Here is a 23957-nt window from a genome sequence, read left to right on the forward strand (position 1 = left end):
TCCGGCGCGAGCACACCGCCGCTGGGAGGATGCATCCTCTGGAAGCGGTGGGGGGGGGGGGGGGGGGGGGCGCAGACAGGAAGTAGTGAGATTTCCGAAAACCAACGGCGTGGTACCTAGGCCTAGCTGTTGCCAGGGCCATTCAGTTACTCAAGTCGCCGAGGGCCAAAAACACATCTATGGCTTTAAGTCTATTGTGTGGCGTTGATTCATATGGTGAACTGAATATATAATCACCTCTGTGAATTAATTGATGACCAGGTGAGAATAAATATCTGAATTCTGGCCTTCAAGGGCGAGTAGTAGCTGAACAGCGCATGCTTATACCTGCAGACGGTAAGACTTTACATCAACCGCCTACAAAACTCTCAAAATCCAGAGTTGTCATTGGAGATAAACGACAACGCTGCTTCAACATCGCCACGTTGTCATCGTACAGTCGGCTTACTTAAGTCGGAGGGGCACCAGGCTGAAAAGGCCATTAGGACGCATTCCCACAGGTTCACACAAGGTTCACACACGCCAGTCCACATACCTTGTGTTGAGGTTGAGGTCATGTGTCCGCTTCACATGGTGACTGACCGGTCAGGACAGGAGTCAGGAGACGCTGGTCTGTTTACAGAGGCCCAGCAAGTCAGAATGAGAGCTATGCCGAGGCCCTGACACCACACCCGTCCAGGGTCGTACTTGATGTGGGACAGGCTTGGTTCTCACCCTTCTCCGTTGTCAACCCCAGGATCAGGTCAAGCAAAAAAACAAAACAAAAAATAGTGCACTGTCTAATTGTACCTTGTTGACCGTAAAATCCATGAAATATACTTTTACAACTTTACTAGTGTTTTGTTGTTGTTTTATGTTTGGGTGCTCTTCATTTTTCTTCATTGAAAAATGTATCTCCTTTGGTCAAATTCCACTGCGCCGGGCAGTGCTACAAGCATTGTTACACATTATCTAGCTAAAAGATAAATAGAAGATAGATTTTACTCAAAAGATTTCAGTAAAAAATGTACTAAAAACATTTAGTATTCTTCATGACGGCTTTCTGATAGACACACGTCAAGGGTGTAGTGATGAGTAGGCGAATAGCTAAATTGCAGATTTTTTACAGTTAGGCTAGCCTACTACATTTGTGGTCGTCAAATAAGTGTGTATAATCTGTCTGTGTCAATGAAAAATAAGTGGGTAGGCGTACTACTCTACAAGCTTCAAGATTAAACTAATTTAGCTAGCTAGTAGCATGCTGTTTGCTGGCTCCACGGCACGCGGGCGCGCAGGGGAATTGCTCAATGCTCGCTGCATGCGCGCCTCTATGCATTTCGTATGAATCATGTCAGGCGCCCTTCTGTGCGATTCTAAACAAGTTGATTTATTTTGCTTTTCCTCGAATAACGCGTCTGATTCATGCGTAGCATGGATGTAAATTAGTCACTAACCTCGCGTCACCAGAGTTTCCTCGGGAGAGCAGAGCCGTGTTTCCATCACGGATTTTGTATCCATGGATTTGTTTCAGATCCAGTCTAGAGCCCGCCTTCTCAAAAACTGGTTCCGGTCATTTGTCGAGTATCCGGTTTTGTATCGGGTTATATCTGCTCTGTCGTTACGAGATTATTCCAAGAAGGCCTACTTGAAGAAACTTGCCGGATCATCCGGATACATCTTTGAAGCCACTACAGCAGTTTTGCATTAGAAATTTAATTGATGTTTTTTAGAGCACCGTTTCTGTATCCGCCGATTCCTGATTCCTAGGCGTATCCGGTGGACCCAACCTAGCCTTAGACCGGATGTAAAAAGCAAAGTGAATGGCCCCAGACTACCTAGTCATGGGAAACTTAATAAGAATTATGCCAGAGCTGGCTGTCAGTTTATGAAAATGATTGAATATGCTGTAGTGTCAATGTCTTCATATTCTGTCTTGTTGACTTGATTGATAATACCTGCACACTGTTGCACAAGACCTTGCGAATGTAGGTCTATCTTGCAAATGTAGGCCTCTATCACATGACTGGGACAACAAGCACAAGCGTTGTTGAACTAAACTCTCGAAACCAATTGAATTTAAGGGGACTTTCTCTTGAATATCTCTCCTTCATCTGGAGGCAGGCAGTATCTTAAGATATTTATAAAATCAACCTATACAATTAATTGTCACACTCGGCATATAGGCCTACATGTTAAGATAAAGCAAGAGCATTTTAAAGTGTTGGTTTCCTTTTCCTTCAAACGCTGATTCAAAGGGGGGAAAGAAAAAAGTGACCTCATTAGAAGAAAGTATGCCTTAAATGTTTGCACATGTTGTGTAGTTTGATACTATTTGCAGTCGCTGGGTTCCATGGCCGGCCAGCGCCTTAAGGGGCATTCTTTTCTCCCCTCTCCTGACAGTCTCCCGTATGCATTTCCACAGACTCGTCGTCGTAGAACAAAACAACCTCGTCTTTTTCGGGCGGCTTGTGCCGTACAGACCCGTGAACCCGTTCTCACTCCGAACGCATATATTTCAGTCTTGACAGATAAGGAGGAGGTGGGAGGGGATGGGGATGGGGAGGGGGGGCTCTGGAGCAAAGACAGGATCTGGCTGCTGTCTCTCCCCCGTCTCCCATTCTCTCTCCCACACACTCACATGGGTCTAGGAAACATGCTCACACTTATGCAAAAAAAAAAAAAAAAAAAACACGCACACACACATACGCGCACACACACACAGCCCCTCGGGCTGTGCCCTGCCCCATGTATGGATTACCCTGTTCCAGCAGGATGGGACAGGGAGCGAGTAGCACGAGGTTGATCAGCACCCCGCCTCCCCTCGGTGCTGGAGGAGGGCTGAGGAAGCGGCCTAGTCCTGCTACACTGGGAGGCCTGTTGAAAAACAACCACGGCTTCATGATGAACGCTATAAACCTGCATGTTTCTGAGATGCTGCTCTGTGGTTCATCTCCAGACCTCGATACTGTCAAATACACCGAGAATGTAGAAAAAGGCAGGAAAACACACAGATGCACGCACGCACACACACACACACAGATGCACGCACGCACACACACCCACACACACTGGAAAGTACGTACTATCCAAGCCATGCTTTGGTTAGTTTCCATATGATGTATTGGCATTTGTACAGATCTCAATTTCTCTTTCCTCATTTCTTTTTAAAAGCAAGAGTCGTGTCCATCATATTAGAAACAATAAAAAAATAGAACTTAAAATGTACATCATACACTTGATATATTTTTTTGCTTTTTTACAGAGGTAAAAATGCATATTGTAAAAAAGAAAAAAAAAGAAAGAAAAAGAGACAAACCAATCAATTCAACTCTTTTTTCTTTTTTTTTTTTAAACATATTAATTATTATTTTGAAGTATACATGGACATAAATGAAGAGGATGCTTCAGGCACTTTCCTTTAATAGTTAAATGTGTGCAGGAGCTAGACACACTGCACCAAACAGACAAACTGCTTTTGGTTAACTTTTCTTACCACAGATAGAAAAATAAAACTTGGATCTTCTCTACAATGAATGGCAACAGTAGGCTATTGCAAAGCTTGACAAACAGGAACACACAGCAGAGAGGTGGGGGCTGTGGGGGGGGGGGGGGAGAGAGGAAAGAGAAAGACATGGACACAACAACAGCTTTTTGTACAGAGCCTGCAACCCTTGTCACCATAATAGCATCATCCATAGAACCCCAGACATTGTTTGGTACATGAATGGTTATGATTTGTTTACGTATGGCTGCAATATACAGTAACAATGTCTTTTAACCACATCAGTGCCGAGATCGGGCACTTCACAGCAATTTGCGCATTGTTCATAAGGTTTTCCAGATTAGTGTTGTGCTTCGTACAGAGAAAGATAAACCTTGAAAGTTCCTCCCGTGAGGTAAGGTTACAGGGTGGTATCAATTTGAGGCTGGTTTTTGTTGCGATACACAAACATGCACACACTACATTCATACGTGTACTTACACACAATCACACACACACACACACATACCTATTATACAGTACATACATACATACATACTTGCGTACACATCTGCGTATAAGCATTCTGTAGCGTATTCGGGCACACATCTTCCTGACTGACGACTTGATTGGCTAACAAACACGAGACTCCCTCCTCCACCAGCACTGGTTGTAACGTATAACGTAGGCTAATACTGAGTAAAAGAACAGAGCCAGAGACGTTTACGAACCCCTGTTTTCACAGTGCAAAGAGAGAGCCTCTAAGTGCTGTACACAAGACACGTTCTCATCCGCTCCCTCATCCGCCAACTAGCGACTACTGGTGAATCCTCACCCTGACTGGGCTGGCATTCTGGGGTACCTTCCAGATTCTTTTTTCTCTTAAAGGAATTGAGGAGGGGGGGGGGGGGTGTTGAGAAACCAGGTTCAGCTTGTTGGTTTCTCCCGAGCTTAAGTTGACTGAAGATTTATAGCGAATCCCTGACAAGTTAGCGTGGTTGAGTATCCTCTGAATGGCGGGGGACAAAAAGAACGCAAAAAGCACCATTGACACTGTAGAGTGGACGACATACATCTCAAAAGGCGGAAAAGCCCCTTCTTTTCTCCTGGCTGTGTTTAAAACGGGACAATGAACCCTCCGGTCCCTTAGGCTGGTGTCTAAATTTAGCAAGGAAATAAATAAAAACTTTATCAAAGATTATTAAACATGTGAAACATTACATCAACTGAATAAAAAGTCACCTAAGGCTTGCTCTTCTCTGCTGTCATAAAAAGTTGATTGATTTTTTTTCTTCTCTTAAATCACTGACTAATAATCAATAGATTCTATATATAAACGCTGCTAGCTATTCTGTCATTTTGGCTTTAGTAAAAGTCACAACAATAGTATTCTGATACACACTGTTGCCCATGCCATTTTCAAGACCTTTTCACACATCGGAAGAAACACACATACTTGTACACATGTGCACTGACTCATACACATGTGAACAGCACATACTACACATACACACACACGCGCACACACACAAGCACACTCTACCCTACAGATTAAGAGTCTGAAGCAGGGTTTCCTTTTCTAATCCTCAAGTACCCCACGCCAAACAAGCTTTTGTTCTGGCTGATTGATCAAGCAGCTTTGCATTAACTGAACTGTTAACTTGCCATTTTCGTAATTAAGGGAAAGTCGGATTTTAATTTGAAATCTTTTTGGCCAGGGGTCGTTCAAGGAACAGATTAGGAAACGCTGGTCTAAGGTCAGGTTTCCTTTCTTTTGTTTTATTGGCTGATGGGTGGGGGTGGGGGGGGGGGGCAAACATGATCACAGTTGATTTAAGTGCCTCTATTAACACAAGGGAACAGGCTTGATCTTCGATTGGCGAGCCGCGGTGAGGGAGACGTCGCCCGCCCTGACCTCTGACCTCACACGACACCGAGAAAAAGAAATATTCAAGCCTTTAAAACACATGTGTAAAAATATAAAGTACCTGTTTATATATATTTATATATAAATGAATATTCATTGTTTTAGTCTTTGTAATGCAAGACGTGGAAGCCGTAGGGTACCCCTAGAAAACAAAAACAGAAAACAAAAAACAAACAAAAATAATAATAACGGGAACCTTTTTTTTTTTTTTTTTTCCACTGAGAAAAACGTCCACTCTGAAAAAGAATCAGACAAGCCAATTGTTTTCCCGTCTGGAATTTGGCGCAGAGACGCGACAAACAAAACAAAAACAAAAAAAAAGAAAAAAAGAAAAAAAAAGAAAGAAAGAAAACAAAAGCAAAAGAGGCCACCCTCCTTCCGGTCCCGAGTCTCTGCTGCTCCGACCTCCTCTCCTCTCCTCTCTCCTCGCTGGTGCTGGTGCGAGCCGGGGGCGGGGGAGGGGGGCGGGGCCTCAGCCCACAGCTTTGTGCTTGCCCCCGCAACAGTGGCAGGCCACCCCACAGCGGTAGCAGGCGCGCAGGGGGGCGTAGCAGCACATGCAGGGGGCCAGCAGCGACAGCCCCACCAGGGCCAGCCAGCGGAGGCAGAAGCGCTCGTCGCCGGTGTCGCACGAGCACGGGTCCGAGTAGTCGCCCTCCGGGTCCGACATGCAGTGGTACAGCAGGCTGTCCGCGCACCACATGAAGCTGACCCGCCGGATGCACGTCTGGACCGGGTCCGGCGCCTCTTGGCAGCGGCCGCGCCCGTTCTCCTCGTGGTTGAACATGTCCCGGCAGTAGACGCAGCGCGACCGTTCGCCGTCTTCCTTCCGCCTCTTGCCCTTGGGCTGCAGGGCGCGCGGCTGTGACGTCACCACCGACGACCCCGCCCGGCCGCCGACGCAGCCGGACTTGGCGTCCCGGACGTGCTGCTGCGCGTCGCAGCCCAGCGGGTAGGGGTAGGTGTAGTCGTGCTTGGGCGCCTCGCTCTTGGCGAAGTGCACGTAGGCCTCCTCGGGCTGGATGAGCTTGTCGCGCGTGGCCGTGGCGTGCCGGTAGTCCTCGTAGCCCGTCAGCCAGGTGCGCTCGCGCGGGTTGATGCGCACAATCTCCTCCTCCTCCACCTGGAAGCTGACGTGGCGCGGGAACATGGGCACCGACTGCAGGGGGGGGGGGGGGGGGACCACAGAAAAAGACGACAAAAATTATATCTCTCTAGATATTGACGCGTATCCCCAACATACAGCTCATGGTCTACCTTCACGGCACCTACCTGATCTAAGAAGTAGTGGTCCGATGGTCTGTGCTGGTCGTAGAAGTGTCCCAGGATGCAGTGGTGCCGGCGGGGCTCGCAGAAGCTGGGCGGCGCCGGCGTCTGCATGGGCGCCTCCTTCTTCTGGGAGGAGTTGGAGGAGCTGTCAGTGGCATTCTGGGGACCGCAGAGAGACAGGTCAGGGTCAGGCTACTCCGACTAGGCCCGCGGTACCTTCAGCATTTCCACGCACTCAAATGTTGCGTGAGAAAAGTTATTTTCTAGATTTCAGAAGCGTTAAGCCTTCTCCTTAAGCCTCCGACAACCATTCTGAAGCAATTACGACGCCACAATCAGTCCGTAAGATTGAGGAGGAAAGGAGCGCGCGGGAACGAGCAGGGAGGCGGCGGTTCTCTCCGGAGCGTGGAAGTCGGCGAGATAACGTCGGTCGCTCCGGCGGGGCACGAGATCCGGCCTCCCCATCGGGCCGCGCCACATGGCGACCGGCCCGCGTGCGGCGCGCGCTCAATGGGCCGTCGCTAAGGTAGGAGCACGCTATGGCAACGATTCAAATCTCCCCACTTCTGTATGCAATTAAGCAACAATGAAGAAGAGGAGGGGGGGTGGGGGGGCGAGAAGAAAAGAATGCCTTCAAGAACAAAAGAGTGGTAAAAAACTGTTCTGAAGTCTCCCTGTTTTTTTTTTATTGAGGGTAGGTTAAATGAATCCCAGCTCAGGCTTACGACTTGCAGCCTTCCAGCGGTGAGCAGGACCAGCAGTGCGGTGGATTGCGTCACCGGGGAGGCCGGCACAAGGCAACGCTTTCATGTGGGGCGGGGGGGGGGGGCAGGCCTTACTCAAACCCCTCCCCCCCCCCCCTTTTTATCCCCCTGAGTCTCACCACATTACTGTGTCACCATGGCGCACGCCGCCCCCGCGAGGCCGCCTCCGCGCTCCCCACCACCCCAAACCCGCCGATCTCAAAACTAGCGACGCCCGTTCGCTACTGCCGGCTTCGGGAGAGCCGAGCCCCAGCGGATCGGACTGCGTCCAGCCAGCTCCGGAGCGCGTCTGTGGGGGCCGAACGTAAAAAAAAAAAAAACGGCGTCTTCCCTCTTGTGGGCGACGCCAGGAGTTTGGTTAAGGTTGAAGGGGCGGGCGGGGGATGGGGGGGGCGGTGCTTCCCAGGATAGCTGAGGGGCCCCCATCTGATGGAGATGATTACAAACACAGGCCCCGTCCAGATATTTACTCCGCGGCAGGCTTCGAGGAGGGGGGAGTGTGACGCTCCCGAGAACTCTTAATAGCGCAAAGCGAGAGGAATGCAAAAAGGCTAAATTGCCCGTGTTCATCACAAAAGGCGCAGCGGTCCAACGGGCGTGTTGATTGGGATAGAGATGTGTGGCACGCCTCTGATTTCAAAGGCATACCTCAGCAGTGTTTGGAGATTTTCATCATCTCTGGGCCCGGGAGTGAATTAGGACAGGAGATAGAGGCAGTGGGGCTGCATCTGGTCGGGGGGTTGGGGGCCCTTTGAGGTAATTACAGACTAACTGCCACCATCACCCCAGCACACACACGGACGGACAGACGCCTGCGCACGCACGCACACACAGGACTACTACTATTCACACACGCACGCGCACACGCGCACACGCACACAAGCACACACACACACAGGCCTACTACAGCACAGGAAATAGCCCAATCGTGTGTGTGTGTGTGTGTGTGTTTGTGTGCACTTGAATGCATGCATAAGGGATATATTTGTGCATGAGAGTGTGTTCTTGTGCAGAGTATGATTGCTGTGGCTGGGTAGTTTGAGGGGTGTATTTGTGGCAGAGCTAATTATCAATTTAGCCTCCAGACCAGACCAGACACAGGAATGGAACTCGCAGCAGCTGGCGATTCTAAAACTACCCTTGGCCTCATCCACACATATAGTGGCCATTCACACTGACCCCAATACCCAAAAGGTACAACTAGACACCCCCTAGAAGGTGTGTGAGGGGTGAGTGTGAGGTGTTTGAGCCCCCCACACACCCTTATCAAATACCCCCCCCCAACCCGAGCCCATAAAAGGTCCAAAGGACACATTCCAACAGTCTGTTCCAATCTCCCCAGTCACCCAGGACCTTCCAGAGAGGAAGTGTTGCATCATCCCAGGGAGTGCCTTATTTACTCTCGACTAATATTGTTCTAGTTCCATGGGGGGGAGGGGGGGGAGGGTAGGGTAAAGGTCATTCGTCATTGTCCTCGATCCTCCTCCTCTGCGCTTGCAAAGTGTCCCTCAGGCAGCCCCCCCCCGCCCTCTCCCCCCCAAGACGGATCCCATCTCCTACAATTTGACCCCCCCCCCTCAGAGGGCCATGAGGGAATGCAGCTCGATTCCAAAATAAAAAAGAGAGAGGGAGAGAGAGAGAGGGAGAGAGAGAGGGGAGAGACAGAGAGAGAGATCTGCAGCGAAGGGGGAATTAGCCACGTTCCCTTGAGCAGACCTGCCTCTTTCTAAGTAGGGCCAGCTATGTAAACAGGCAGGCAGTGACAGATTACTGACGGACCTCTTCCCCTGGACTGGACATCCTGTGGAAACGACACGCTAGGCCCCGTTTTTTTCCCTCTTTGAAGCCATCACACATCGGAAGGGTGGGAGAGAAAAAAAAGAACCGAAAAAGGAAGCCAGCGCGAGACCTGGGCTTCCCATCAAGAGATAGGATGTAGGTAACAGAGGATGTAGGTAACAGAGGGTGTAGATAACATGGAGATGTAGGTAACATGAAGATGTAGGTAACAGAGGATTTAGGTAACATAAGGATGTAGGTAACAGAGGATGTAGGTAACATAAGGATGTAGGTAACAGAGGATATAGGTAACATGAGGAAGTAGGTAATGGAAGATGTAGGTAACAGAGGATGTAGGTAACAGAGAGGGAAACACATTAAGAAGATGTTCTACTATTCTATTATTACCCACAGAGTAGAGGTCATATCGAGGAGTCTGACAACGTTGGTGCCATACAGTCTTGCGGCACTTCCGAACAGCGGGGTTAACTATAGGGCCGTTCTAATCTTTTGAGCTTCAGAGAAATATATTTGACACATTCAATCTCATGCATGCTTCTCTGGGTGGGTTAGGGCAACCCTAACACTAACCCAACCCAGAAACAAGAAGTCACAATGGCCAACCACAATGGCAAACCAGAAACTTGGCCGCTCATCTATGCTTACACTGTATTCATCACATATAAATAACTCAGTCTGACTCAGAAGGACCTCTTGTCACAACACAACAACGGAACCGATTAAGACATAACAGAACATTTATCTTAGCATAAACAAAGCTATCAATGATAAGCTACGACCACAGATAATTCAGCCCCGGCATCGTGACAGCGTCACAGCTGCTCAGAAACCCTCCTAGCACATTAAGTCGTCTGTTATCACGCAGGAAATACTCCTGGCGTGTTATACACACGTTACAATTCACCTTATTCACCTGGCAGCCATATTGGTCAGTCTGGGGTGCGGATGCGGAAGTGCCCGTTGACTTCAATGTTAAAAGTTCACTGTAAAAACACCACTTCAAATAAATAAATAACTGAAATAGCCAAAATAACAGGCTGAATACACTCATCATTACCAGACTCTGATTGTTTTTCACTGCCGTTGTTTTCGCGTTTGGAAATACATGGAGATGAATGAGCCAGTTAGCCGTCAGCTGCATTCACCTCCATGTATTTCCAAACGCGAAAACAACGGCAGTGAAAAACAATCAGAGTCTGGTAATGATGAGTTTGTAACCCCGATAATGTATTCAGCCTGTTATTTTGACTATTTCGGTTCTTGAAGTGGTGTTTTTACAGTGAACTTTTAACATTGAAGGCAATGCGGCACTTCCGCATCCGCACCCCCAATTACATCAGACTGACCAATATGGCAGCTGAGGTGAATAAGGCGAATACATCCGTTATAAAGCGGAATACGGCGAGCTGCGTCGCGCTGCTGCGCCTCAGAGCCGAGCTCTTAGCGTGTCGGCTAGCTACAGTAGCGGCGTGCGGGCTGGCTGAACGCGGCGGTTCCAGGCAGCGCCGCTCGGCCGACAGGCTCTAACGCTGCAGATGCGGCGCTATGACTCATGTAACGTCGCCCCTCTTCTCCCTGGGAAATTAGAACTATTCACAAGCGTGACGTAGCGGCTACGGTGGCGGGTGATGTGGAGGAACACTAGGCCCCTGAACGCGCTCTGCTACACAGATGTGTCGTCTGGCCCGACGATGATATTTTTTGTTGTGCTTTTCCCTTTTGGAAATGGGCATCTGCCTGTAGGCTACTTGGCTACAACTTGTTATCTCTTCTCTTTGGTCATTGCATTTTGGTGATAGGTCTCCAGGATGATCACACCAGTCAAGGTTAGGACTGCCTCGAAGGTGGACACTTCCTGTTCTCGTTCCTGAGAGAACAGGGCTGGATCTAGACCACTTCCTGTGTCGTTCCTGAGAGAACCGGGCCGGATCTAGACCACTTCCTGTTGACGACTAGATATATTCCCTCCCTTTTTATCTGTCTGCCCGTACATATACCCGTACGAATTAGCGCCTCAGAATATCTGTGTGTGTGTGTGTGTGTGTGTGCGTGTGCGTGTGTGTGAGCGCCACATGGATATCCAGGCTCGTCTGAGGGTCTCCTGAGGGTAGTGTTGAACTTCTCACCTCTCAGGTGAGACATACTGATGGTCATCTTAGCTGTGTTGGTTACTGACCTAAAACCAGAGCATCACCAGAGCAGCACAGGGAACTTAACACGCCTCCTTCCCTAGTCTGCTCACTCCGCAGGGGCGGGCGACGGGATCGTCTGCCGGCATTTACTGTAGAATTATTTTAGCGACTTCGAGGCAGATCGCTTTAAAACATGGTCTTTATAAATCCAATCGCTGGCCAGCGAAAATCCCCATCTGCAGAAATCCAGTTTCAAAAACACAGCTGAAAGAAGCATCAGCCGCACAAAGGGAGAGAGAGAGAGAGAGAGAGAGGGAGAGAGAGAGAGAGAGAGAGAACACTGGCCAAACCCCACAGACGGCACTTCCAGACTGTTCAACAGGGATAGACCGAGAGACAACACAAGGCTTTCCCTCCAACCCCCCCCCCCCTTCCCCCTCCATTCCACCCCTCCCCTTCCCCTGGTGTTAAATCACAGAGGCAGTTTGCTAGGAAGCAGCTGCTAATGATAGTTTTACAGGAGGGGGGGGTGGGGGGTGGTGGGGGGGGTGGGACCGGAGGGGGAGTGGGGGGCAGGAAGAGACCCCGCGACCCCCGCCTGCTGCTCCTCATCTCCTGTGACGGCGACAAGACCAAATGCCAGGCGTCGGGGAGGGAGAGGAGTCTGGTCAAAACACTACAGGATACCTGCCCCCCCCCCCCCCCCACTCACTCCTCCCTCCTCCCCGCTCCTTCCTCCTCCGCCCCCCCCCCTCCCCCCCGCCGCCTGTTACTATCGCACCAGCCATCTCTGCTCCCGAACAAAGGGCCGTCTCTTCCCCAAACAGGCCGGGGCCCGAACAAAAATAACCGCCTCCTTACTTTTTGTGTGTGAGTGGGGGGGGGGGGGGGGGATATCTTCACACGCACTTCAAAAATAAATAAATAAAGGAAACGAAAAGGCTATCGGCGGAGGTGAAAGAAGAAGAAGAAGAGGGAAGAGAAGCCGGACTCTGCCCGGGGACGTCCCGTCCTCGGGAGCGACTCGAGGTCTGGCCACCGCCGACCGCCGACCACCGCCGACCGTTAAAAGATGGATTCTCTCGTACGCGTTAAGAGGACCGGGTCTCTGGGTCACCAGCTGAGCACAGTGGGAGACGGGGGACGGGGGGTGAGGGACAGTGGCGGGACTCACAGTGAAAACGTCGTCGTCGCCCAGTTCGGCCTCGTTCTGGATCGTTGAAGAGGAGGTGGTCGATCCTGGGAAGCAAAGACAGGGCAAGACGTTTACGACGACTCCAGCGACATTCGCCCTCGTCTCATTCTGCTTTCGCTCCGGTTCCTTTTCTAGCAACGCTGAATATTGAGATGCATTTTAGAGGCCAAAGTGTGAGTCAGTGAGTTGTGAATCATTCAACGTCATTAGGGAACAGCTGTCCCTCCCCGCACACACGTACCTTCCGTCAGGTCCTCCATGGCCTTCCGCACGCCGCGGTCGAAGGCCCTGGCGTCGGCGGGGCTCTGGAACGTCAGGCCGCACTTCTTGTTGTCGACTTTCCAGTGGTGGAAAGTGGGCGTGGCCTTGGTGTAGACCAGGTCCTTCTTCAGGAAGCACTCCAGAATCACCTAGGAGACGAGAGGATGGAGAAGAACACGGAGGTTAACCCCAAAGTAATACGAGTACCCAGAACTGGGAAAAGACGGTGATATTCGCGGAGACCAATGGGAGGACTGTACGCGGAGGATGATTGGCCCGCGCAGACAGTGGACTGTGCGGGGACACTGATTTGGCCTCTGATTGGTCACTCGCAGCAGCTTTTCACTTTTCAAGTACTGTTAACGAGTCCTACATTCGTGCGAGCTGTCTGTAACATATCTGGCACATAAAGTGTGATTTAGGCTACTTGGACTCCCTTTGCGGAGTTGGCTAGCTACAGTTGTGTTCTTTTCTGAGCTGGATGAGTTTTTCATTTAGCTACACTATACGCTCCTGATGACATTATGTTCAAATACAGCTGGATTTGAAAGGCAGGCGCTGGCTCCGCCCATATGCCCATGTTTTGTGGCGTTTTACTCCAGACTAACCCCAACTAACCCTGCTCCACACACACTAACCCTACTCCTCACACACTAACCCTACTCCTCACACACTAACCCTGCTCCTCACACACTAACCCTACTCCTCACACACTAACCCTGCTCCTCACACCCCAACTCTGACACGCTAACACTGACACACTAACCCTGCTGACACACTAACCCTGCTCCTCACACACTAACCCTGCTGACACACTAACCCTGCTGCTCACACAGTAACTCTGCTCCTCACACACTAACCCTGCTCCTCACACACTAACCATGCTCCTCACACACTAACCCTGCTGCTCACACAGTAACTCTGCTCCTCACACACTAACCCTGCTCCTCACACATCTAACCCTGCTCCTCACACACTAACCGTGCTCCTGACACACTAACCCTGCTCCTCACACACTAACCCTGCTCCTCACACACTAACCCTGCTCCTCACACACTAACCCTGCTCCTAACACACTAACCCTGCTCCTCACACACTAACCCTGCTCCTCACACACTAACCCTGCTCCTCACACACTAACCCTACTTCTCACACACTAACCCTGCTCCTAACACACTAACCCTGCTCCTCACACACTAACCCTGCTCCTCACACACTAACCCTGCTCCTCACACACTAACCCTGCTCCTAACACACTTAACTCTGCCTGGACCCAGGAGAGGACAGGTAGAGCAAACGGACTCTTCCGGGCAGAACAACGAGCGGAGAGAGTTTACACGACGGCGACCGACGGCCCGGATTACGAATCTCCCGCGGTACATCGGCGCGAGCTCGGGACCCACCTGCTTGTCTTTGAGGCGCTCCCCGTAGATCAGGAAGCCGCTGCAGCCCAGCAGCTCGGCCGACAGCACCTTGCACACGCCCACCCTGCTCAGGCACCCGCCGTCCTGCGCCAGCCAGCCGCCGCTCGAGTCGTCCCGGGTCATGACCACCGCTTTCACGCGCACGATGTAGCTGTCACTGCGACGGGGCGAGAGAGGCGGAGAGGCCGGTCGGTTAGCAGGGTGGGGTGACCGCAGAGGGACTCTACAGGCCGGGGACTGGTCTGGACTGTACATAAGGAATGATTAGAGCATAAAATGAGATGAGACTTTATTGACCCCGCCCCCGCCTCCCCTAGGGGGAAATTTGGCGTTTCAGCAGTTGAAAAGTACAGAAAGGTTAGAGGAGAGAAACACTGGATACAGAGTAATAAAAAAGAAAGAGACACTAGATAAGTGTGTGTGGGTGTGTGGGGGGGGTTGGGGGAGTGGCCGCATAAAGATATCAGGGGCAAATTATGGTCTGAACCTGCCTTGTCTGGGTAATGGCTTTGATGTAGCAAAGGTCGACCCACTCGGAGCAAAAATCCCGATCACAAACATATCTGGACTGACAGTTATTATAGATTTTAAAGCTGCAGCATGTAACCTTTGCAACGTATACCACATACCAGCTATGAGCTAGCTACAAATTAGCAATGAGAGAAAATTCACGGTTTGCAGGTTTGGGTACCCATAAGGCCAGAGAAGAGTGCCCTGTGTTGCCAATCGAGTCCCTTCACTCGCGCCTGCTATGAAGTAGGTGTGGCCACGGCTCCAAGCTTATTTTTAATGCTCGACTAGCCCGACACTCAGACTGGATTTCCATTTCGTTTCATTTCGATATTCAGTCTGGAAGTGCTCCCATTGCAGACATTTTCCGAGATGGGCGTTGCCAAAGGAGACCACAGCAATTAGTTCATCCCCTAACCAACCAATCACGTTGCGCAGTTTAATTCGGTCATCGGATGGGAAGGATGCTGATTGGCCTGGTTGGAATTCCAACTGAGAAATCCCTCTGGACGAGAGCATTTACAGACTCAGAATCGCATTCAGAAAATCAGATTCAGCTGGGCTGGAGCCAGGCTACGACCCAACACCAAATTATAACAATTATTATAATTGCTGTAGCAGAGCCAAACAAAGTCTACAAAGATGCCATTTTCACAGAGGAGCTCAATCACTTATCACTCTCGATTTATCATAGCCATGTACCAATATTTAAATGTTTGAAATCTACAGAAATCATACATCCTGCAGCTTTAAGAGTAGCTTGATATAAACAAACAACAACAACAACAGTGGACCTGCTCTGCATGGTAAACGCACAAAGCACTGACAACAAAATGGCGGACAAGAATAAAACCTACTTTTTCCAACATAAGGCCACAAGATGGAAGAATGTTGTGAACTATAAAAAAAGAAAAAGAAAAAAAGAAAAGAAAATGAGCGTTATGAGTCAACTGTACATCTGTGCTATGAAGATGGACTGTGAACATTCCCTGCATCAACACCTCACCTTCTGCCATCTTTGAAAAGACACAAACTAGCACTATTAAAACAGCCCCCGAGATTAACTGGCAGACATCACTGCCAGTGTTGCAGTTGTGTGTGACACTACGGGTGATCGAGTAATCAATGTTACTATGAACCTCAGGTTCAATACAAGGGTATTAAGCTGTATTATACATGATCATTTGATGTAATGGAAAATGTTTTCAGCCAATGACAGATTCCAGGGTGTCCTTGGCTTCTAACATGGTAAACTGGCCATCTGGCTTTTGCAGAGAATATTAGTGATGGTGTGCACCTCCAACAATACTCCCACACAAACAAATCACACACACAAGCGCTCATACACACACACAAGCGCGCATACACACACACGCACGCACGCGCGTGGTAACTGACAGACATGCAGCCAGGCCACAAAATATGCATGTTCCACACAGGTACAGACAACCAGACTACCTCCCCACCCCATCTAGGAGAAACCACAAAGGAAGTAGGCTACAAATGAGCAGTAATGTATTAAATAGTTGAAAAAACCCACCAGTGGGCTTCATGTCAATCATTTATTGTAAAAAAAAAAAAGAAGTAATAGTTTACTATTAAAAAAAGAATAATAACCTGAATCACAGGCAGTATTTGATATCATAATAAGGATGACTCACAACCCACCCCAATGAGATAGGCTACGCTTGGGTTTTATTGACACCCCTGGAATGCAGCGGCCATGATAGGACCTACTTAAGAGGGGAGTAATTCCTCTCACTCTGCAGAGGTCACCCCTCTACCACATCTCTCTGACACACACACGCGCGCACTCACAACCAGACGCATTCGTGCACACCATGCACATGTATGTGGCGACAAGACATTACACAGTGGACCACATACACACCACACGTCCACGCAAACCAAACCCTGGTAAAGTAACAATCCGTTGAACGCTCGCCTTTTGCACGTGGAGCGGTCGATCTGGTTTTCCTTGATATACACGGACCCTCACACGGATGATTCATAATGCTCAACTGGGCGCCCAGCGTACGTGCTCACCTATGATCGCACAGTAGAGCCGAGAACGCGGGTTTTATAGGCCGCTAAACTGTCGCCTGTAAAAGGCAGGAATTGCCTGTCATCTTGTTCACCCACAGCCAAAACAAAACCTTATCCTAACCAAGTCAGTCACGAGGACCGGCCCCTCCGGCAACATCTCCACAGACTGTGAGAGGAGCAAGAGAAGACAGGTAGACATGGCAGAAAGAGAACAGGGAAGAGGCAAAGAAAAAAAAAAAGAAAAAAAGAAGCGAATGCTTGCCTTTCATAACCAGACATCTTTCCTACATCCCCGTTGCCACGGTCACAAATTCCTCATGGTCTCTCCGCTGACAGAGCGCCGTTGTGTGCGCGCGACGTCGCAACATCCCAATCAGCCCTGAGCGAGGCTGAAGCCGTTGCCGCCTGCCTTCCAGGCTGTTCGCTCAAAAAGTGCTTCCCCACGCAACGTATGATTCAGTCTCCTTGACAAACAGATGGTGCTTGTGTGTGTGTCTGAGAGAGAAAGAGAGCGAGAAAGTGTACTGTATCTGTGTATGTATGCATGTGTGTGTGTGTGTGTGCGCGCGAGTGTGTGTGTGTGTGGAGCATGAGTCATCGCCCGGCAGCCATTCCGCATTCGCCGGCAGCCTGCAGTGGCACACAGCTACACTCCATCCTCCTCCTCCTCCTCAGAAGAAGAAGAAGGCGAAAGACACGGAGGGGGGGGGTAACGTGGGCCTGAGCCCGTCACCACCACTACACCCAGACGCCGAGATCGAGAGAGGGGCTAGGCTACGCTAACAAACCCAGCTCTAGCCAATTTCCTCAAACACAGGAGCCCTTATAGGCCTACAGCTCGAAAGGCATTTGGCCCAACCGGAACTGAAGTCTGCCTATCGGGCAAGGTGTGTGCAGTGCATTGTATAACCACGGAGCACAGTACACATTCGAGGCTTTCACTGTGGGCTCTGCGCCTGTCAGGATAGGCAGGTTGGATATTGCTCAGCTCCGGCGTTCTTTCTTATCGGGGGGGGGGGGGGGGGGGGGCGCGTGTGTGCCGGGTATCCTAACTTTGACAGGCCCATAAAGAGCCGAGGTCAAAGGTGGAAGGTTTACAGTGTACCGTACAAAAAACCCAGCCCAACAGGTAGGTGTGAAGGATGATGTCATCCCGCGCTCAGAATAGAAGACCAGAGGTGATCAATAGTTCTTTTTCTTTTCCCTCCCTCCCTCCCTCTCTCTCCTTCTCCAGCAGCTCCCCTTCCTCCCTCTCTCCTTCTCCAGCAGCTCCCAGTCAGGACAGCTCATCAACTTCCCCCCAAGCTCTTGTTTCTCTCTCACAGGTCATCAAAACTGGCACAGACATTAGTTGTTGTTTTTTTTTTTAACTCTGGGCCTCGAACAAAGTTTACATGGAGCACTTTCCATGTCCTGGAAGTGCAAGAGACATTACACCCTTGGTCTAAGAACCACAAGACAGGAGCAACGGGTCATCAATACTCCAGGATGAGTAACGGGGTCGTCAATACTCAAGAGACCAGGATGAGTAGGTAGGAAAGGACAGGTTACTAACGGAGGTATTGTTGCAGGCCCATCTTCGAACAGCCTGTGCAGTCGTCGCTGGTTGTGGGAACCTTCATACGGAAGGTACACTAAATTCAGGATGAAGATGTCACTGTGTGGTTGGCAGCCGAAATTGGATAGAAAATGAGAAGCATGTAATCTGTGGCTACCGACCACATGCCTGGTGGTTACACTGCAGACCGAGGGCAGTAATGCATTTTATTAATATACTCCAGACACACATCCTACCACCGCTACTACAGACTGGGAAGAAACCCCCTCTGGATTACCAAAACCGACTTTCCAAAAATATATATTTTACTAGGGGTTTTCATTTTAGTCCTCATACACGTTCACAGGGAACAATTTGTACCGAGTGACTCATTTTAACTGTTATACATTTGCATACAGATTGAGAATTCCAAAAGTGGCATTGGTTAGCTTTGCCTGTTGAACTCATTAGGCGCCGTTGTTCATCGAAAGAAGTGCTTTCATGGCTGTTCTCTCCAGACCCTGAAAAGAAGCGCTTCAGTGGCTGTTCTCTAACCCAAACCCTGATGACCGAGATCAAAAGGCTTCAGTCTGGCTCCAAACTCTGCATCATTTTGCTGATAAAAAAAAAAAGTGTGCTAAGAGTTCCCTAATCTTACTTTGCCTGTGTACAAACCCCATACACACACACAAACACACATTCAAAGCAAAGTTGTAATTAAACAACTTTCAGGGCCAGTGGCCCAGGTCATAGTAAGTCTGCTGTCGGACGAATAAGCTCATTCAATGGTAAATAAATCTATATTCTTTAGTCTAGGACTAGCCTGAGTGCACACAAGACCAAACCTCAAAGTAGTGAGCTGGTTATCTTCAAATCTTTTTTTTTGGTAACAAGAAGCTGAGGACACCATTCACCAGCAGGAAGAACAGGCGTAGGTGAAGGGCATGTTGGGGTACGAAATATGGCATTCCCATTGAATTTTGTGAAACTCTCAAACTACCATCTGTACTACCTCACCGTTCAACACAACTCCTTATCCAGCCCCTGCAGAACTTGGCACAACATCAAGTGGTTCTTTGAAAATGGGGCGCACTTCCCATTGATGTGGCAAAAACAGTGGTGCTGCTAACCTTATGCCGAAGAAGACTCACTGGTTGGATGTTTTCGTGGAAGCACCTCCCTCCCGAGAGTCAAGACCAGCACACTGTAACCTCAGGTAGTTTACTGGCCCACACTTGCTCATGACATCATCATCATTGTCCCCACACAAAATGGTAGGATCTCAGTTCCCAATATCAGCAGGGAACCGGAGCAGATGGCGTTTCGCTCGTCCCCTGCCAAACATTTGAATGGGTTCCCTCCCTCGTCACAAAGAGAGTGACTGTGCTCTTAACCAAGTCAACCACAACAAGGGGGGAAAAGGCACTCGGTGACCCTGTGTGCTTTTTGCATGCATGCGGTCCCTCGTCGACAGATATCCGAAACGTGAGCAGGTCTGTGGCGAAGTCGATAGAGAGGAAGAGCGCGGGACTCATGCGATGCCACTATTGAACTGCAGTAAAGGAAATCCATCTGCCATTAGCCATGTCACGTTGCCAACGCCATTTTTCCCGTGAGTTACCTCCAAAATGTTGGTATTTTTTCTAAATAAATATCCTGAACATGGAGAAAGCTCCAAAGTTGTCATCAAAGTTGTCATCATCATGAAGGTAAATAACCATACAGATATTTAAGGCAGAGTTACACATAGTTTCTAGTACATTTACATGCATCAAACTTCCTAGTTGGTTATGAAACATTTCAATGAAGACTTCTTATGTCGCTAAGCAAAGCCCAGGTCTTTGCTGAAGCAAAAACATTTACAGCAACATAGCCGACTGGAACTATTTATTTGCAATACTTCAATCCATCCCCTCTTTGCTACGTTCTGAAGTTGCTGAGGCCCTGACAGCTTGAAAAACAGGGAGGGCTGATATGAAATTGATCCTGAGCCAATAAACCTGGGAAGCCAGGGACAGTAACGTTGACCCCTTTTTTTTTCTCTCAATGTCACTTTCCATTTTGTCCCCCTCTGTGGCACTATTGACAGCTCAGGGCTGGCTGGTTCTGGGGCATCATCGCCCTGATCGATGCAACTACCCACTCTATAACCCCCCGCCATCCCCGGAACAGAGGGGAGGAGGGGGAACATGGACGGAATGCGCTTATTGAGCAGATGGCGAGTAACACTGCAATTAAGTGACTTTTACATACAAACCACTACCTCTGCCAGGGTGTTCAAGCCCAGGCTGTCGCTATCTGTAGACTACCTGGTGGCTGTTCACCCAGAGCCCCGCCATTAGGCTCCTGCCTGAGCGTTTGAATGCAACTCATCCAGTGCGTGAGGAGACAAACACTGGGATGGTCCAGGGTCGTAGCCAGACAATCAGAAAACCCAGGGCACCCATGTAGAAGGGGGGCTCGGGAGACCTGCTGCAGATTATATTGCATTCTGATCAACAGAGAGTCTTAGTTTTGTACTGTAAATATCTGGAATCTACAAAGTGTAGCTCCACCCTGTCACTGCAGGGCACTCAAACCTGTGATATCATCCGTCCACCCTGCCACTGCAGGGCACTCAAACCTGTGATATCATCTGTCCACCCTGCCACTACAGGGCACTCAAACCTGTGATATCATCCGTCCACCCTGCCACTGCAGGGCACTCAGATCTGTGATATCATCCATCCACCCTGCCACTACAGGGCACTCAAACCTGTGATATCATCCGTCCACCCTGCCACTGCAGGGCACTCAGATCTGTGATATCATCCATCCACCCTGTCACTGCAGGGCACTCAAACCTGTGATATCATCCATCCACCCTGTCACTGCAGGGCACTCAGACCTGTGATATCATCCGTCCACCCTGTCACTGCAGGGAACCCAAACCTGTGATATCATCCAAGGTCTTGAGGCGTCCCACGTAATCCTTTTGTTTACACATGCAAAGACAGGATTTCATTCCAACTCAACGTGCCCACCTTTCTAATGTTCAGTTCCCTCAAAGGTTACGTGTTGGAGTAACTGGCTTCTTCCTGCAGTCTTTCAGTTTGGGTAAACATTTCACAAGCCCAAACTATTATATCTCCTTGTACGGCCATGAGTCATGTGTTTACCTGCAAGGGTGTGTAAGTCAACCATAAATCAAAGTAAGAAAAGATAGCCCTCTCCTTCAGGTCATGGGTGATTGCCAAATCTTTACAGCAAGGATAAAGAACTTGAAAAAGGACAAGAAGCTATGAGCAGTGGCAAGTCTGTTGCTCAATCTGTACACTAAAATAACATAGGCCTACTCCTATTCATGATTATCCATTTTGATTTCCCAAAGTGTTATGTACATTTCCAAATACCAATATTGTGAGGGACTGCCCCACCAGTGAACAGTCTATGCCATTAAATCCAATGGCAAACATTATTCGCTTAGTGTGTGCATTTGAAAGACAATACATCCCTTTAGATTCCTATCACAGCGCACATTGCTTACCCCCAGCAATGTTTTCAGGGAGGTGTAGCCTATCTAGAAACATTTAATAGCTCACATCGGGTTAGAATAAAGTGGATGGCATGTTGCGCTGTCTGTCATTTGGTGACTGCAGTCATTTGGACACGCACACTAGCCTACTATGATTTCAGCCAGAACAGCCTTGCCAAAGAGGCACTCATATTTATCCTACCTAGAAATATTATGCTTAAATATCCGAGTCACTGCCAACGCCACGCGCACCCCATCGGCCTTTGCTGTTCGTATTTTTATGAATGAAGGACAGTATGCAAATTAGAGCGATTCAAGAAAAGAAATGGCGGATATTGCATATCAGTCCTCCACAAAGAAAGTCTTTCTAACCACCAACGTCACAATGCAAACGGAGGATCTTTTTTCGGGAGTGTGCACTCAGATCATTTACATGCCAAACGTCATGGAAAGTTTGTTTCTGACGCCTCTATAACGTTGGGACAACAAATCGCTCCATTATGTATATTTTAGAAACTCTATTCACCGCAAATCCCTTTACAAAATGTTTCCGATTCAACCCCTCCCCCTCGTCCCTCCCTCTCCACCTCTCCAGAGGAGCCTATTCGCTCAGTGAGGAGGGCGAGGGGGCCCAGCCGCCCCGCGCCTCTGTCCGCTATCATTCTCGTATGTAACAAAGCATTCTCAATTTGGGGGAAAACGTGGATCTTAATTTCTATCCATGTCAATCGAGTACCATGCAGAGGAGCAGCGCACTAGATAACAACTCAGGCTGTAGCATGCATACGTATGATTAAAAGACCACTTAAGAAGCCCTCTACAGACTACTTACTCGTCTGGGTGTGTTTCTTCTGTCATTTTTTCGTTTCACCTACAATAACATCCCACAGCGGGTACATAGTGTGCTGTCTTCATTTTTTCCTGCCCTCGCTCCTCACACCTTGTTCACACACGCGCGCTGTAGCAGCCGAGTTTTCCAATCGTTTTTTCGCTGTTTGTTTTTGTTCTTTCTCTTTCGTCTCTCGCGGCGCTTCTTCGCCTAAATGGCTCGAGCGCACCCACGAGCGTGTAAATCCCTCCGGAATACCTCCACAGGACGAATCCCGCCAAGGCCCGTGCTGAAACGCGGTTGTTGAAAATCGTGCGTTGAGTGTCGGTGAGGATGGCCCCGTACGAGCCCCATCTCTGGTTACTCCATGTTGGATTCTGTAGGCAAAAGCCAACGCCACCGACACTGGAGGTGGTGGGGGGTGGAAGGGAGGAGGGGGTGAGGAGGGGGGTTGCGGAAGCGATGACGTCAGACCCGAAGGACTGCAGACTGTGGAGGATTTTTTAAGGGATGTCCAAGTCAAGTAATGAACCAGGACTGATCTGGACAATCTGGACGTCTTTTAAACCAGTGGAAATCTAATGAGACTTTACATAGTGCCGGCAATTATACTACACTATACCGCACTGCACTATACAATGCAATAGGCTAGCCTACTATACTAGGTATATATTATAGGCCAATATTGTTTAACCTCCGGATTATAGATTTATTTGGCTTCTTTGAGTGGTCCACAGTTCACTGTTTTTTCCACTTTTTAGTGCCAGTAGTTTGGCTACTATACTATAGGCTACTGTAGGCTACTACTGTAGGCCTACTATACAATACTATACTAATAAATGGTAAATGGACTGCACTTATATAGCGCTTTTCCACCTTAGCGGCACTCAAAGCGCTTTACAATGGCCTCTCATTCACCCATTCACACACACACACACTCACACACCAATGGTGGCAGCTGCCATGCAAGGTGCTAGCCTGCTCATTGGGAGCAATTTGGGGTTAGGTGTCTTGCTCAATAGTCTACTACTATAGCATACTGTGTATTATACTATAGCCTACTATACTGTACTGTTCGATACTATACTAATAGTCTACTATACTATACTGCACTATACTATACCATAGCCTACTATACTATACACTATAGCCTACTATACTGTACTATACTGTATTATAGGCCTACTATAGGCTACTGTTTAGCGTGCAGATTATAGGTCTATTTGACTTGAGTAGACCTGGTGCACAGTTCACTCATTTTGTTCACTTTCACACTATTCAGTGAAACA

General features: G+C 49.0%; 1 protein-coding gene across 2 annotated transcripts; it reads right to left on the minus strand.

Annotated features, from left to right (window-relative positions):
• Positions 1 to 5758: 5758 nt before the first annotated feature.
• spred2a (sprouty related EVH1 domain containing 2a) lies at positions 5759 to 23007 on the minus strand. Of its 2 annotated transcripts, none has more exons than XM_084440557.1 (6): positions 22672 to 23007; positions 14212 to 14389; positions 12789 to 12957; positions 12527 to 12591; positions 6660 to 6815; positions 5759 to 6546 (listed from the first exon to the last, which is right to left on the minus strand). In XM_084440557.1, exons 1-6 carry the CDS (start codon positions 22695 to 22697, stop codon positions 5860 to 5862), a joined length of 1281 nt encoding a protein of 426 aa, XP_084296683.1. In that variant the 5' UTR covers positions 22698 to 23007; the 3' UTR covers positions 5759 to 5859. The 2 variants fall into 2 exon arrangements, with proteins under 2 accessions (XP_084296683.1, XP_084296682.1); XM_084440556.1 differs by having other exon boundaries at positions 14212 to 14479.
• Positions 23008 to 23957: the final 950 nt, after the last annotated feature.

The sequence above is a fragment of the Borostomias antarcticus genome, assembly GCF_949987555.1.
Source record: "Borostomias antarcticus genome assembly, chromosome: 7".
Classification (NCBI taxonomy): domain Eukaryota; kingdom Metazoa; phylum Chordata; class Actinopteri; order Stomiiformes; family Stomiidae; genus Borostomias; species Borostomias antarcticus.